Here is a 13,163-nt window from a genome sequence, read left to right on the forward strand (position 1 = left end):
TTCAGCGATTAACCAAGCGCGAGATACACCTATCTCGTATGAGGAACTTTACAACAAGCTTCTCAACAGAGAGCTTCTCCTCAAACATAATGAGCCTAATCAAGCCTCAATGACAGCTGTAGTGGCACAAAAACCACCACCAAATTGGTGTCCAACGAATGCACCAGCCACATCACCAAATTGGCATCTAACGGTCTCTCAACAAAATCGTCCAGTTTGTCAGCTATGTCTGGGCATACTGCCAATGTGTGTTGTTCATGCTCCCACAATCACTTGGAAGCCAGAGCAAACTTTGTTTCTATGCCTTGGGTTGTTGATTCAGGAGCATTGCATCATGTGACTGCTGATTCTCAAAATCTTTGACGTCCGAATGACTACACTGGTACTGATAATATTACCATACGCAACGGTAACAAAATCCCTATAACTCACACCGGTCATCTTCAAATAAATGCTTCAAATAAAACGTTTCATCTTTCAAATACTTTGTGTGCACTAGAGATTAAACGTAACTTTATATCTGTGTCTCAATTTTGCAAAGATAAATGACATCTATAGAATTTTTTCCTTTTGATTTTCTTGTGAAGGACCTGAGTACGGGGGCACCGTTAGTATGAGGCCAGAATAAAGAAGGACTTTATGAGTGGTCTGCGGGAGGATCCCAAGGTAATCTAAGCTACCAATCCTATATGGCAAAATCTCAACAATCTTGGCATAGAAAATTAGGACATCCAAATAACAGAGTGCTTCAAACACTCACAAAAGTTTTTAATTCCAATTTCAAATTCTAAAATATTTGATCATTGTAATTCCTGCTCTTCTAATAAAAGTCATCGGCAATCTTTTTCTGAGAATACTCTGGTGAGCAAAAAGCCTTTACAAATTATTTTCAGTGATTTACGGGGCCCATCACCTGATTTGTCAATTGACAAAAAATTATATTATGTAATTTTTGTTGATCAATTTACAAAATACATTTGGCTGTACACACTTAAAAATAAAAGTGAGGTCAAAACAATTTTCTCTAAATTTAAACCACTTGTTGAAAATTATTTTCATACAAAAATACTGTCAATTTACACAGACGGCGGTGGTGAATTTGAAGGTCTCAAGTCATTTCTTCACACCAATGGCATTGAACACCTTGTATCGCCACCATACACTCCACAACGAGTAGCTATGGCTGAACGTAGACATCGGCACATCATTGAAACAACAAAAATCATTTTACACCAAGCCTCCATGCCTCCAGTATTTTGGTCCTTTGCCTGTCAACAAGCCACATTCTTGATTAACAGAATGCCCACCCGCACACTTCATTATGATTCTCCATACCAGCTGTTATTTGGAGAAATTCCAAATATCAATCCATTCGTACTTTTGGTTGCCTATGTTATTCATGGCTTAAACCATATGCCAAACACAAACTAGAACCCAAGTCCACCCCTTGTGTTTACTTGGGCAATTCTAATATCCGTCACAGTTATCAGTGTGATGATCCTATTTCACAAAGGATAGATATTTCACGAGATGTTATTTTTATGAAAATAAATTCCCTTTTCTGATATATTTTCATCTTTAAAAGACAAGAATTCCAAAGTTAGAGTGGGATATCTTGTTCAAAGAGTCAAATGACCTTAGTGTCAAGTCTGTGCCTCCAGTGGATTATGAGATTCTCCAGCCAATCAAGGTTGCTCTAGAATTGCCGGTGACTCCTCCTGCAGGTTTCTCTTTAGGTCCATCTTTGGCAGCAACGCCAACTCCTGCTGTCGGCTCAGATTGCTCCACACAGCCTATTTTTGTCCCACCCACCATACAACCACTAATCCAGTATCAACGCCGAAATCGGCACACCCCGACAACCCCTTTATCTATACCAACTCCAGACCCCTCCCCGTTCATTCCATCTCACAATCATCACCAATCCTTTACCACAGCTTCCGCACATACCCAACAACCATCCATTCACCGACCTGTTACTCGTTCACAAAATAATATTACCAAACCCAAGCAAGCATTTGATTATCTTGCAATTGCATTAACTGAACCACTTCCCTACACTTATAACCAAGCCCAAAAGAGTGCACACTGGAGAGAAGCGATGAAACTTGAGTTTGAGGCATTGATGAAAAACAAGACATAAGAGCTTGTACCGCCATCCTCTTCTCAAAATATTATTGATTGTAAATGGCTCTATCGTATCAAAACCAAATCAGATGGAAGTGGTGACAGGTATAAAGCTTGGTTAGTTGCAAAGGGCTTCACGCAATGACCGGGTGTGGATTATCACTCTACATTCAGTCCAGTGGTAAAACCTGTTACTGTTAGACTCGTTTTGGCACTTGCAGTTCAGCATAATTGGCATTTGCACCAACTGGATGTGAATAACGCATTTCTTCAAGGTCATGTTGAAGAAGATGTTTATATGTGTCAACCTCATGGTTATGCTCATCCTGATTTTCCTAATTATGTGTGCAAATTAAAGAAAGCAATTTATGTCATCTGCAGAAGAAAAAATAGGCTCCTAGCCGTGCAAGATGAACACCTTAACTGGACGATACTCACACCTTGCCCTTCTTCCAAAAACTTTTCCAAACAAACCACCACAAATCTTTTTCTATATCTACCATAGTTGGCTCTGTCGCTCTCGGCACTGTGGACAAAGAAGACCTAGTGAGACCTCCACTTGAAAAGGAAATTAAGGAAACTGTTTTCTCCTTCCACCCCTACAAAGCTTCGGGCCCAGATGGTTTTCATCGGTTCTTCTACCAAAAATACTGGTCTTTTATAGGACCCTCTGTTATTCGTCTTTGTACTAAAGCCTTTCAGGAAGAGTGTATCCCAGAAGGAATTAATTAGACACATATCTGCCTGATCCCTAAATGCTTTGACTCTAAAAGATTTTCATTCGATTAGTCTTTGCAATACCTCGTATAAAATTATTACTAAACTTTTAGCTCGTAGAATGCGTCTCCTAATTAATATGCTCATAGGGCCCTGTCAATCTAGTTTTCTCAAAAACAGGCAAGCGGGGCACAACGCAATCATAGTACAAGAAATTACAAATTACTTCAAGAAGGTTGAAGGTAGAAATAACTACTTCATGATGAAAATTGATTTGAAGAAAGCTTTTGATAAATTGGAATGGCCTTTTATTTGTAATATTCTGGTTTATTTTAATTTTCCTATGAATATTATTAATCTCATTATGTCCTGTATATGCACCAGTTCATCATCAATCTTAATCAACGGGTCTAGGTCAAACTTCTTTAGCCCATCTAGAGGTATCCGACAAGGTGACCCAATTTCACCCTATATTTTTATATTATGCATGGAGGTTTTATCCCACAATATCAGTGATGTTGTTTCTGCATGCAATTGGAACCCTGTTTATATCTCTAAGCGTGGTCCTCCCCTTTCACATTTATTCTTTGCCGATGACTTGGTTCTTATGTGTGAAAGTGTTAATTCTACCCTAAAAATTTTTTGCTCCTGGTCAGGCCTAAATATTAACTACTCAAAGTCTAAGATCATATACTCTCTAAACTGCCCCAAAAAAACTCAGGTTACTACCTCTTCTTTCTTCAATATCAAGGGTAGCACCTCCTTTAACCATATTTAATAAGCGTTCAGCTAGAGCTGATTTTCACTTCATTCTTGACAATCTTAGGAATAAGCTCATGGGGTGGAAAACTAGGTTCATGAATATTGCAGGACATAGCACACTACGCTCAATAGCATTCCTACCCACCTAATGCATTACATAAAACTTCCTGTCAATATTACCAAGTAAATTGACCGTATCCAATGAAACTTTATTTGGGGTACCACTGACTCCCGTAAAAAAATTCATCTATTAAAATGGGAAACCCTACTACTCCCCAAAGATAGGGGGCTTAGGTATACAAAAATCTAGCATTAAAAATGAAGCCATGCTCGCAAAATTGGCATGGAGGCTTCACAACAATCATACTGGGCATCTCTCTTAATCGATAAATATGCTAGGGGTGCTAGCATTTTTGACTAGAGAAAGCACCTCAAATCAGCACCTCAAATCAACTTGTTTTGTTTGGAAAAATATTGTATCTGGCTGGGAATTCTGTAGAAAGCATATCCACTGGAACACTCATTTGAAATGAAAATTGTCTTTAAACCTTGATGACGGCGCTGAAGTGCTCAACACATTCTGAGCCTCGCTTTATGACTTAAATGTGCCTTTGATAACACTGCATAAAACTCAATGCATAAGTTTATATTTTGTAAAAAAAATAAAAAAAATAAAAAAAATAAAAATTTTATAAAAAGAAGAAAACCTCATGCTCGACATAAAGAGGTTGTTTGCACCAATCCAACTTCAGAAATTCATATTGTATGTATAAACAAAATTTCAACTTCAAATTTTAAAAAGACCCTTAATTTCCTTTTAGCCCGAAATCCAAGAGCCCTTTGTCCCTTACCGTTGTTTTGCCCTACAAAAGTCCGCCATGAAGAATAAATCTGTCGAATATAAACATATATACTTCGGAAAGCCAACAAATATTGGATTCTGAATTGAATATGGAAGAAGACAAGTCCTACTATCCCAACCCTGAAGACACTGGCTTACTTGGTACGTGTAGTATGCTTCAATTGGAGTAGCTAATATCTTCCAAATATTATAGAAAATAATAATATTTTCTTTGCTTTGGTATTCAAAAGAGTGGATAAACAATATGAATGTGTGTGTGTGTATGTTTGTGTCAATGTATGATTTTTATGATCATATCTTTTTTATTGTTATAGAGATTTTTTGAAAAGTTGATATTTTTTAGCCATAAAAAGTGGCATTAACATGTTCATTATGCTGTTTGAGTTTTGTATTAGTCTATATTAAAGTTATTTAGAGATGATTTATTTGCTTTATCATGAAGGTTAGATAAGTTTGGAAGCATCTACATGCATAAAGTTTGAGGCGGAGCTCAGAGTTTTAGATTCTTAAAAAAGAAAGTTATTGAGTTCTAGATAAATTATTTAAAGATTTTTTAATGCAAATATAGGGTCTGTACGCTAGTTGTGTTAGGACTCTTATGGACTTGCACATATATTGAGTTAAGAATAACTTTATGTTGATTGTTATCTTTACCATTGATTGATTGGTAATAGAAGATGTAGAAGTTGTGCAACCTGAAGGCATAAAAAGAGCTATGATGGAGTTTTATCTGAATCTGTCTTCTGAAACAGAAGAAACAGAGGTCTGGAGGGCTTCTATGGAATTCACAAGTTGTCCTAAAGTGAAAGAGGGGGAAAAAGAACGGCTGCACGTCCTTTACGGAGACAGAGGTGTTGAACATTATCAATGTGTTGGTCAATACTTAGACAGGATTTGATGCAAACCATCCATAACTTTCACTAGAATGAGTTCTTTGAGAAATCTATAAGATCGTTTCCAAACTTATCACAGAAAGAATGAAATCAGTAATAACGAAGCTGGTGGATGATCATGAAATGGCTTTTCTCAAAGAAGGCGAATTTTGGATGTAGTTCTTTCGGCTAATCAGTTAGTTGATTCCAGAACTAAACTCAAAAAGGCAGGCATTTTATGTAAGCTGGATACTGAAAAATCGTATGACCTCGTCATTTGGATTTTTTCGTTAAAAATTCTGAAGGACATGGGTTTTGGTAACAAATTGATTAATTGAATAAAGTTTTGTATTTCCAGTGTGAAGTTCTCGGTGTTTGATCAATGTTAGTCCAGAAGATTTCTTTCACTGCTAGAGGGGACTGGGTGATCCAGTGTCACCTTTCCTATTCTTGTTGGCAATGGAAGGTTTGAGCCGCATGATCAGAGTAGCTAAATCCAATGAATGGATTAAGGGATTTGACTTTAGTTCAATTAATGGTTATGGTTTGGAAATCTTTCACCTGGTGTATGGTGATGACACTAATTTTATTTTATTTTTTTGTGATGAAGTGGACCAAATTAGTCATCTCAGGGCAAACTTAACTATTTTTGAAGCTTTATCTGGTTTACATGTTAATTGGAGCAAGTGTTCTATCTTTCCAGTTTCTCAAGTGCCTCTTGCAAACAATCTAGGGTGTCAGGTCACAGGTGGGATTTTTACCTACCAAGTATTTGTGTATGCCATTGGGAGCAAATAGCAAATCCATAGGTGTATGGAATAAGGTCATTGAAAGATGTGAGAAAAAGTTGGTAACTTGGAAATCTCAGTACTTATCTTTGGGGGGTAGGTTGAGTTTAATTAACTCCAAATTGGATGCTCTCCCTATGTATATGCTCAGCTGGTAAGATGGGATGTACTTATTCTTAGCAAAAAAAGAGGGAGGATTGGGCATAAAGAAACTGAAATTGCATAATAAGATCCTATCACAGAAGTGGTTATGGAGGTACAGTAATGAGGATATGTTACTTTGGAGAAATTTCATTTATCAAAAATACGAAATGGAATGCCAATGGATCACTAAAGAAGTGACAAGTACTTATGGATGCAATGTATGGAATAGCATTAGGAATCTATGGAGTGATTTTTGGGCGAATGTGGTGATTTCAGTGGGGGGATAATAGTACGACAGCTTTTTGGGAAGACCACTGGATTGGTGATGGCAGTTTGAAGTCCACTTTTCCTGATCTCTACTCTATAAACTCAAACTCGCAACCAGATAAACCAAGTTTGGAACAATGGTGAAATCTTATCTTTAGGAGAGCTTTGAATGATTGGGAAGTAGAACATTTTATTACCATGATTCAACTTACAGGAACTTTCGGTGGAAACGCTCGGCAACCAGATAGACTCAGGTGGAGACTAGATAACAAAGGTAATTTCTCAGTAACGTCTTATTGGTTCATGAATCATAATAGCTCCATGAATAGGGTATGGCCTTTGAAATTGATTTGGAGAACAAAAATTCCAGTGAAGGTATCTTGTTTTGTTTGGTTGGTGGCAAGGAGAGCATGTTTAACTCGACAAAACCTACAAAGAAGAGGTCTTGATATATGTTTAAGACGGTCTACTATGTGGCCAGGGGAATGAGAGCAGTGAGCATTTTTTCTTACATTGTAAGGCAATAATAAATATGTGACACATGTTCTTTTGTAATGTGGGCATAAATTGGGCTATGCCTAGTTCTACTATGAATCTTTTCAATCATTGGGTGAATATGGGAAAGAGAAATAGAGAGGAAGATTGGTGGAAGATCATCCCAGCATGTATTTGGTGGACTATATGGAAAAAGAGGAACTCAAGACATTTTGAAAATACTAGCAAGTTTATTCAAAAGGTTAGTATGCATTGTATAAATTTGTTCTTTTTTGGGTGTAAACAGAATTTATATTGGGAGAAATAGGAGATTTGGTAGATTTAATTGGTAAAGTTTTAAGATTACAGATCTGGTAGGATCTTTTTTCCCTTTGTTTTTTGCGCTTTCTGATGATGTTAAGTTCTAAATTCAGCACCAGTTATGGTGTTGAGTTTATATTGAGTTTTTATAGTTTATACAAATTGCTACCTTTCTCAAAAAAAAAAAAAAAGAAGAAGGAAAAAAATATGGACACAAATTAAAAGTGATCTCCTAAGGTTTAAAGTTGATGGGTTTGAAAGACGCCTTATAAAGTATGGGGTCCTATGTGTCGATACCTGAATGTAATTTCTAGTTTAGTGATGGGCTACATTAGAATTATATAAACTTGTGCTATTATAAATATCGGGTTATGGTCCCCGAATCAGGGGTTTTCTTTCTAGCATCTCATCATTGGAAAAGACAGAACAACTTACATCTTGACTTGGAACAACTTACATGGATTTAGGTATGCTTCCGCATTTACTATTATGTTCTTGATGATTTGAGTTGATAGTTCTTGGGAAAAGACGATGCTCTTCGTCTCTAAAGTTTGGTCCCAACAATTGGTATCAAGAGCCTATACCTGTTAAATGATTCGAATTAGGAGATCACTATTATGACAAAAAGGCAGTGACGGGGCCAGGATTTTCATTGAGGGGGTTCAGAAGTATATATACGAACTAGTCAAAGGGGGTTCAACATCTACTATATATGCATAAAAAAATATGTTTAATCATGTAAAAATAGTATAATTTTTTGTTGAAAGAGGTTTGGATGAACCCCCTGGAGCAAAGGTGGCTCCGCCACCGCATAAAGGATATGGAAAATTAACAAATTAGCTCCATGCCTCCACCATAACTGGTTGTGTTGATAAGAAATTGTCGTTCCTTATTTGGTATTGAAATCTAGTTCGCAATAATTTAATAATTTAAATGGTCTCAAGATCGTGTTGTGTCTTAGTTTTAAATTTAAAGGTTTCCTTCTAAGTCCAAATTTCAAGTCTTAAGTTTTAAGAATTTAAGGTTTCATTTTAGACGTAATTGTTTTGGCTTCTTTTTAGGTAAGACTTGGATCAAACCGAATCCTAAAAACAAGGGGAGAGAGGGAGTAGTGTTGAGGTGGTGATGATGTTATGTACATTAACCCTTACTGGTAGTTTAATTTGCTGGAATGATATTGATGTGATTCTTCAACTAGCTTAGTTCAATCTACTTTCTGATAACATCAAAGAAGAAAATAAATAAGCTACCTCGAGGGTCGTCTGTTTAAAATGATGGTGGAGGGCATAGCCTTTACAGGGTATCCGAAGAAGGCATACGATAAAGTCCCAAAGGAGGTCCTATGAAGTTGCTTAAGGTTAGAGTTGTACATGTGATGTTGAGGTTGCACTAGGAATCAACCCTCATCCTATTTTTTTTCTTTTTGACCTTGGTGATGGATAAGTTAACACGACAAATTCAAGGTAAGGTGCCATAGTGTATGTTAGTTGTGGATGACATAGTTCCGATTGACGAGACTCACGGTAAAGTTAACACTAAATTAGACGTTTGGAGAGATACCCTAGATTCTAGAAGATTTAGGTTGAGTAGGACCAAGAGAAAATACTTGCAAGTTCAATAGCGTACCACATGAGGTTGATGTAGACTTGGGGCATGATATATAGGTTATCCAAGAAAAAGAGGAAGTTTCAAATATCTTGGATCTATTATTCGAGAGAACAGGTAAATTAACGAGGATATCACTCACCGTATTAGTGCGACGTGGATAAACTAGAGACTCTTATTTTATATTTTATGTGATAAGTAGGTGCCATTTGAACATGAAGGTAAGTTCTACAGATTGGTGGTTAGACCATATATGTTGTTTGCAACGAAGTGTTGGCCTATCAAGAACTCTCATGTTCAGAAGATAAAAGTTGTAGAAATGAGGATGGGTGTGTTGGTATACTAGGAGAGATAGGGTTAGAAATAAAGATATCTGGGACTAGGTAAGATATGAGAAGTTAGGCTGAGATGGTTCAGGCATGTGAAGAGGAGATGCATGAATGTTCTAGTGTGAAGATGTGTGAGGATGGCTCTAGATGGTTTTAGGACAAGTGGAGGTAGACCGAAGAAGTATTACGGTGAGGTAATTAAACGAGACATGACATAATTGCAGTTTCTCGAGGACATGATATTAGATAGAAGGATGTAGAGGACTCGGATTAGGGTAATAGGTTATTAGGTAGTAGTGCAATGTCTTGTTGTCCTTTCATATTAGTAGTCATACTATTATTCCTGTAGTTTCATGTCCTTCGATTTCTATTAGTATGTGTTGATTCCTTGTACATGGATTATCGTATTAATTTATTGTAGTTTCAGTTCTACTATATGTTTTGTTACACCCTCCATCCCAATTTATGTGGCACCCGTTGACTTGACACAGAGTTTTCGAAAAAGACGTTCGAAATTTATGTTCTAAATTAGTCCTTGACCATTTGTTTGGCTATAAATCATTTCATTTGTGGTAAAAGGGTAATTTTGAAGTTAAATTGTTTCCAATTATTGAAAGGCTACTTTCTTTTTGGGACAAACTGAAAAAGAAAGTATGCGACATTAATAGAGACAGATGGAGTATTATATGTTGATTCTTATACGTTAGTTACTTCTCTTTTCTGGACTACGTTGGACTTTTTTTTCTCGAGTCGAGGGTCTATTGGAAATAGTCTTCCTAACTCTGGGGTAGGGGTAAGATCTGCAAACACTCTACCATTTTCAGACCCCACATTGTGGGGTTATATTCAGTATATTGTTGTTGTTGGGTTAAAAGATTATGAAGTTTCTGTTTTCAGCTATTTTCCTTCTTATGTTTTCAACTATATCATCAGACTATTTGAAGGAAGTAGGGTGCATTAGGTGATATATAGTACTTATATGTTTTTGTTTTATACTTGAGAATTTCGTGATCTATTGTGATACAGGATGTCGATGCAATCTGTAGTTATGTCTTATTTGCTCTGGTTTACTGCAAGCATTTATAGAATCTTTGATTACTTGCAAAAAAGCAAGAATTTTGTGATCTACATATGCTATCGCGCTTACATATTTGATTTAATAAATTACATTAGATTTTTGTTTTTCATTTAGAGAACTTCAAGGACTTTTGCACCGAGAAACAACTTTGGTTAAAACTAAAAGCTTTTCCGTCTGCCTGTGTGATGCTTATACAGGTGTAGGGAGAACACTGAGAGAGATCCCACCAGCTCACTATACATTAAAAGTTGATTCATTCTCATTCCTTGTTCAACTACTTGAGAAAACTGGAGAAAAGAGCTATGAGTCTGAGGTTTTTGAAGCCAGTTGTCACAAATGGTGAAGTACCCGTCCAACTTCAGATTTCCTTTTTCTTTCCTACCTGCGCTGTTTGAAGCTTAAAATTGACACCCTATACATTACGAATTTCCTTTTTTTGTGTGTGTGTGTTCCGTGACATCCTTTTTCGTGCATTTCATCCTTGAAGGAAACTGTGTCTCTATCCAACCGGCGATGAAGAAAAAGGTGGAAAGGGGCACATCTCTCTCTACTTGGCCATCACAAACACACAGGCTTTACCTCTTGGTTGGGAGGTTAATGCGAGTTTCAAGTTCTTCGTGTTTGATCAGTATCGTGGCAAATACTTGACAATTCAAGGTGTGTTATATCCCACTTTTCATTGCTAAACAAGGAACTCTTAACTGAAGATGATATCATAGTGTGATTTTGATTTCATAATTTCAATTTTAGATGTTAACGAGAAGCCAAGACGCTATCATGCAATGAAAACTCTATGGGGGTTTCCTGAACTACTCCCATTCAGTGTGTTCAATGACCCTACTGAAGGATACCTCGTTGGTGACAAATGTGTATTTGGCGTGGAGGTTTTTGTGATCAAATATAGTGGTGCAGGAGAGCTTCTACCTCAGCCCACAAATCGTACAAGCTCTTGTTTCACTTGGATTATCCATAATTACTCCCTTCCAACCGGCGCAGTTCGTACACAGAGTTTTGTCCTTGAAGCCTGCAACTGGTATTGTAACAATAAAATATTTTTCTTTTTTTCAAATTTTCTATATTCCAAAGGTCGATAATTCAGAGACCACTAATGCTGTTTAGGACTTTAGAGCTCCATCCCAAAGGATTCCTTGGAGACAGACCCAATCACTTTGCCCTCGCATTCTTCTTGGATGTCACTAAGAATACGCCGAAAGTTTATGCAGATTTTAAGTTGACGATAAAGAATCAAGCGGATGGAAAGGATATCACACTTCCAGGTTACGAGCATTAATCTGGTTTTTGTCCGCTGGAGAGTTATTTTTATGAACCAAATAACATTATTCACAGCTTAACTTTCTTCTGCAGGAAGTCAATGGTTCTTTCCTAATAAACGCTGGATTACGAGGGTTCCCCATAAGCTAAGTCCAGTGAGTGATGTATCTAAGGGATTTCTTGTGAATGATTTGTTGGTGGTTAATTTCGAGATTACTCGCATATTTGCAGTGGAAAAGTTTGCCTAGTCAAGTCTTTTGTTTGAGCTCTGCCATTAAGTACTGTACCCTCTCAGAAGCTACTTTTAATTTTATGAGCTCTGTGGATTCTTTATTGATTATGCTATTTTCTATATGCTAGTTGTAGAAAACTTTGAAACAGGTACGAGTTTGATTAGAGATGAGCAGATGACAACGACATGTAAATCACATCTTCTGGCCTTAGCCCTGGGTGCAATTAGCTTGGTGTATTGAACCAGGCCTCCTTCCCCTTTAACTGGACGGGACTTATTTCAGTGCTGCAATTTGCGTTTACACATTATTTCATGACATTGTTCTGTTGGCAATGCATATATTGCAGTAAGGCATTAAATTGTTAAACTTCATCTGTTGACAATGCGTATTTCTTGATGCCATCCAGTTCTTATAGATATTGAATGAATGCACCTGACAGTTTATGAAGATATTTCAAATTTGTTTGATGTGTGTGTGATATTGCCTTCCTACCGTACAAAGATAAAGAGTAAGGTCTGTTGTGGAACTACACTTGGTATGTTGTTGTTTGCGAGCAGGTGACATCACAGTCTTACTTGCCCTCTGGGTTTAGGATTCAGCGTCCGCTTTAAGTCCCTTTTCCTAAAAACATAATACTAATACAACTTTCCTGTAAAGCTTTGGAAACTGTTTTTAGGCTTTCTGAGTAAATTCCAGTTTTCCTTCTAAAGCTTCTGATTTTGGAAAAGGAAACTTCCTTCACGTTTGAATAGGATAGGAAATCTTATCTCATCTCAAAGTTAATCTCCAAAATAAGCTAAAACGTGTATAAAATTGTCAAAAAAAATGAGAATAATGTGAAAGGAAACTTGGAACGAATAATGTTGTATGATTTCTTCAATGATGAGGAATTCGTGTTACATATCGTAGTAGCATATTTTTCGAGTGTCAACCCCAGCAGTGTTGATTTTAAAGAAGTTTTTGATCAGGTGGTTTCGATTTGATGCATTTGATAGTGTTTGTTGGCTTTGAATAATAACAATGTATTAGCTCAGTTGAAGGGGCATCCTCATTGTTGTTGAAACTTGAAAGCATTGTTGTTACAATTTATCCAACAAATTTTCCTTTTAAATTAAATTAAAATTCTCTGGATCTCACTTAAATTAAACCTACAGACTGTACTATTTTAGACGGGTGAATCTCAAAAAATAGACCCAAATTGAGGTTGCTTTCAAATTTTATTCTCAAATAAAAAAGCTTTCTTAAAATAATCTTTATCTATTAATTAATATTCTTTTTGGACAAAATTGCCCCTAATCAATGCAGTAAATTA

The 13,163-nt window shown here is 36.7% G+C and overlaps 1 protein-coding gene across 4 annotated transcripts; it reads left to right on the forward strand.

Moving 5' to 3' along the window:
- Positions 1–2,596: 2,596 nt before the first annotated feature.
- Positions 2,597–12,302, forward strand: LOC107856690. Of its 4 annotated transcripts, none has more exons than XM_047395376.1 (7): positions 7,453–7,801; positions 10,544–10,685; positions 10,834–11,003; positions 11,097–11,379; positions 11,466–11,623; positions 11,712–11,896; positions 12,000–12,302. In XM_047395376.1, the coding sequence occupies exons 1-6, from the start codon at positions 7,792–7,794 to the stop codon at positions 11,864–11,866; spliced, it is 918 nt and encodes a 305-aa protein (XP_047251332.1). In that variant the 5' UTR covers positions 7,453–7,791; the 3' UTR covers positions 11,867–11,896; positions 12,000–12,302. The 4 variants fall into 4 exon arrangements, with proteins under 4 accessions (XP_047251335.1, XP_047251332.1, XP_047251322.1 ...); XM_047395366.1 differs by having other exon boundaries at positions 7,455–7,801; positions 11,979–12,302; XM_047395379.1 differs by lacking the exon at positions 7,453–7,801 and adding an exon at positions 2,597–7,275 and having other exon boundaries at positions 10,544–10,690; positions 11,712–12,302.
- The last annotated feature ends 861 nt before the right edge of the window (positions 12,303–13,163 follow it).

The sequence above is a fragment of the Capsicum annuum genome, chromosome 1 (genome assembly GCF_002878395.1).
Source record: "Capsicum annuum cultivar UCD-10X-F1 chromosome 1, UCD10Xv1.1, whole genome shotgun sequence".
NCBI lineage: Eukaryota > Viridiplantae > Streptophyta > Magnoliopsida > Solanales > Solanaceae > Capsicum > Capsicum annuum.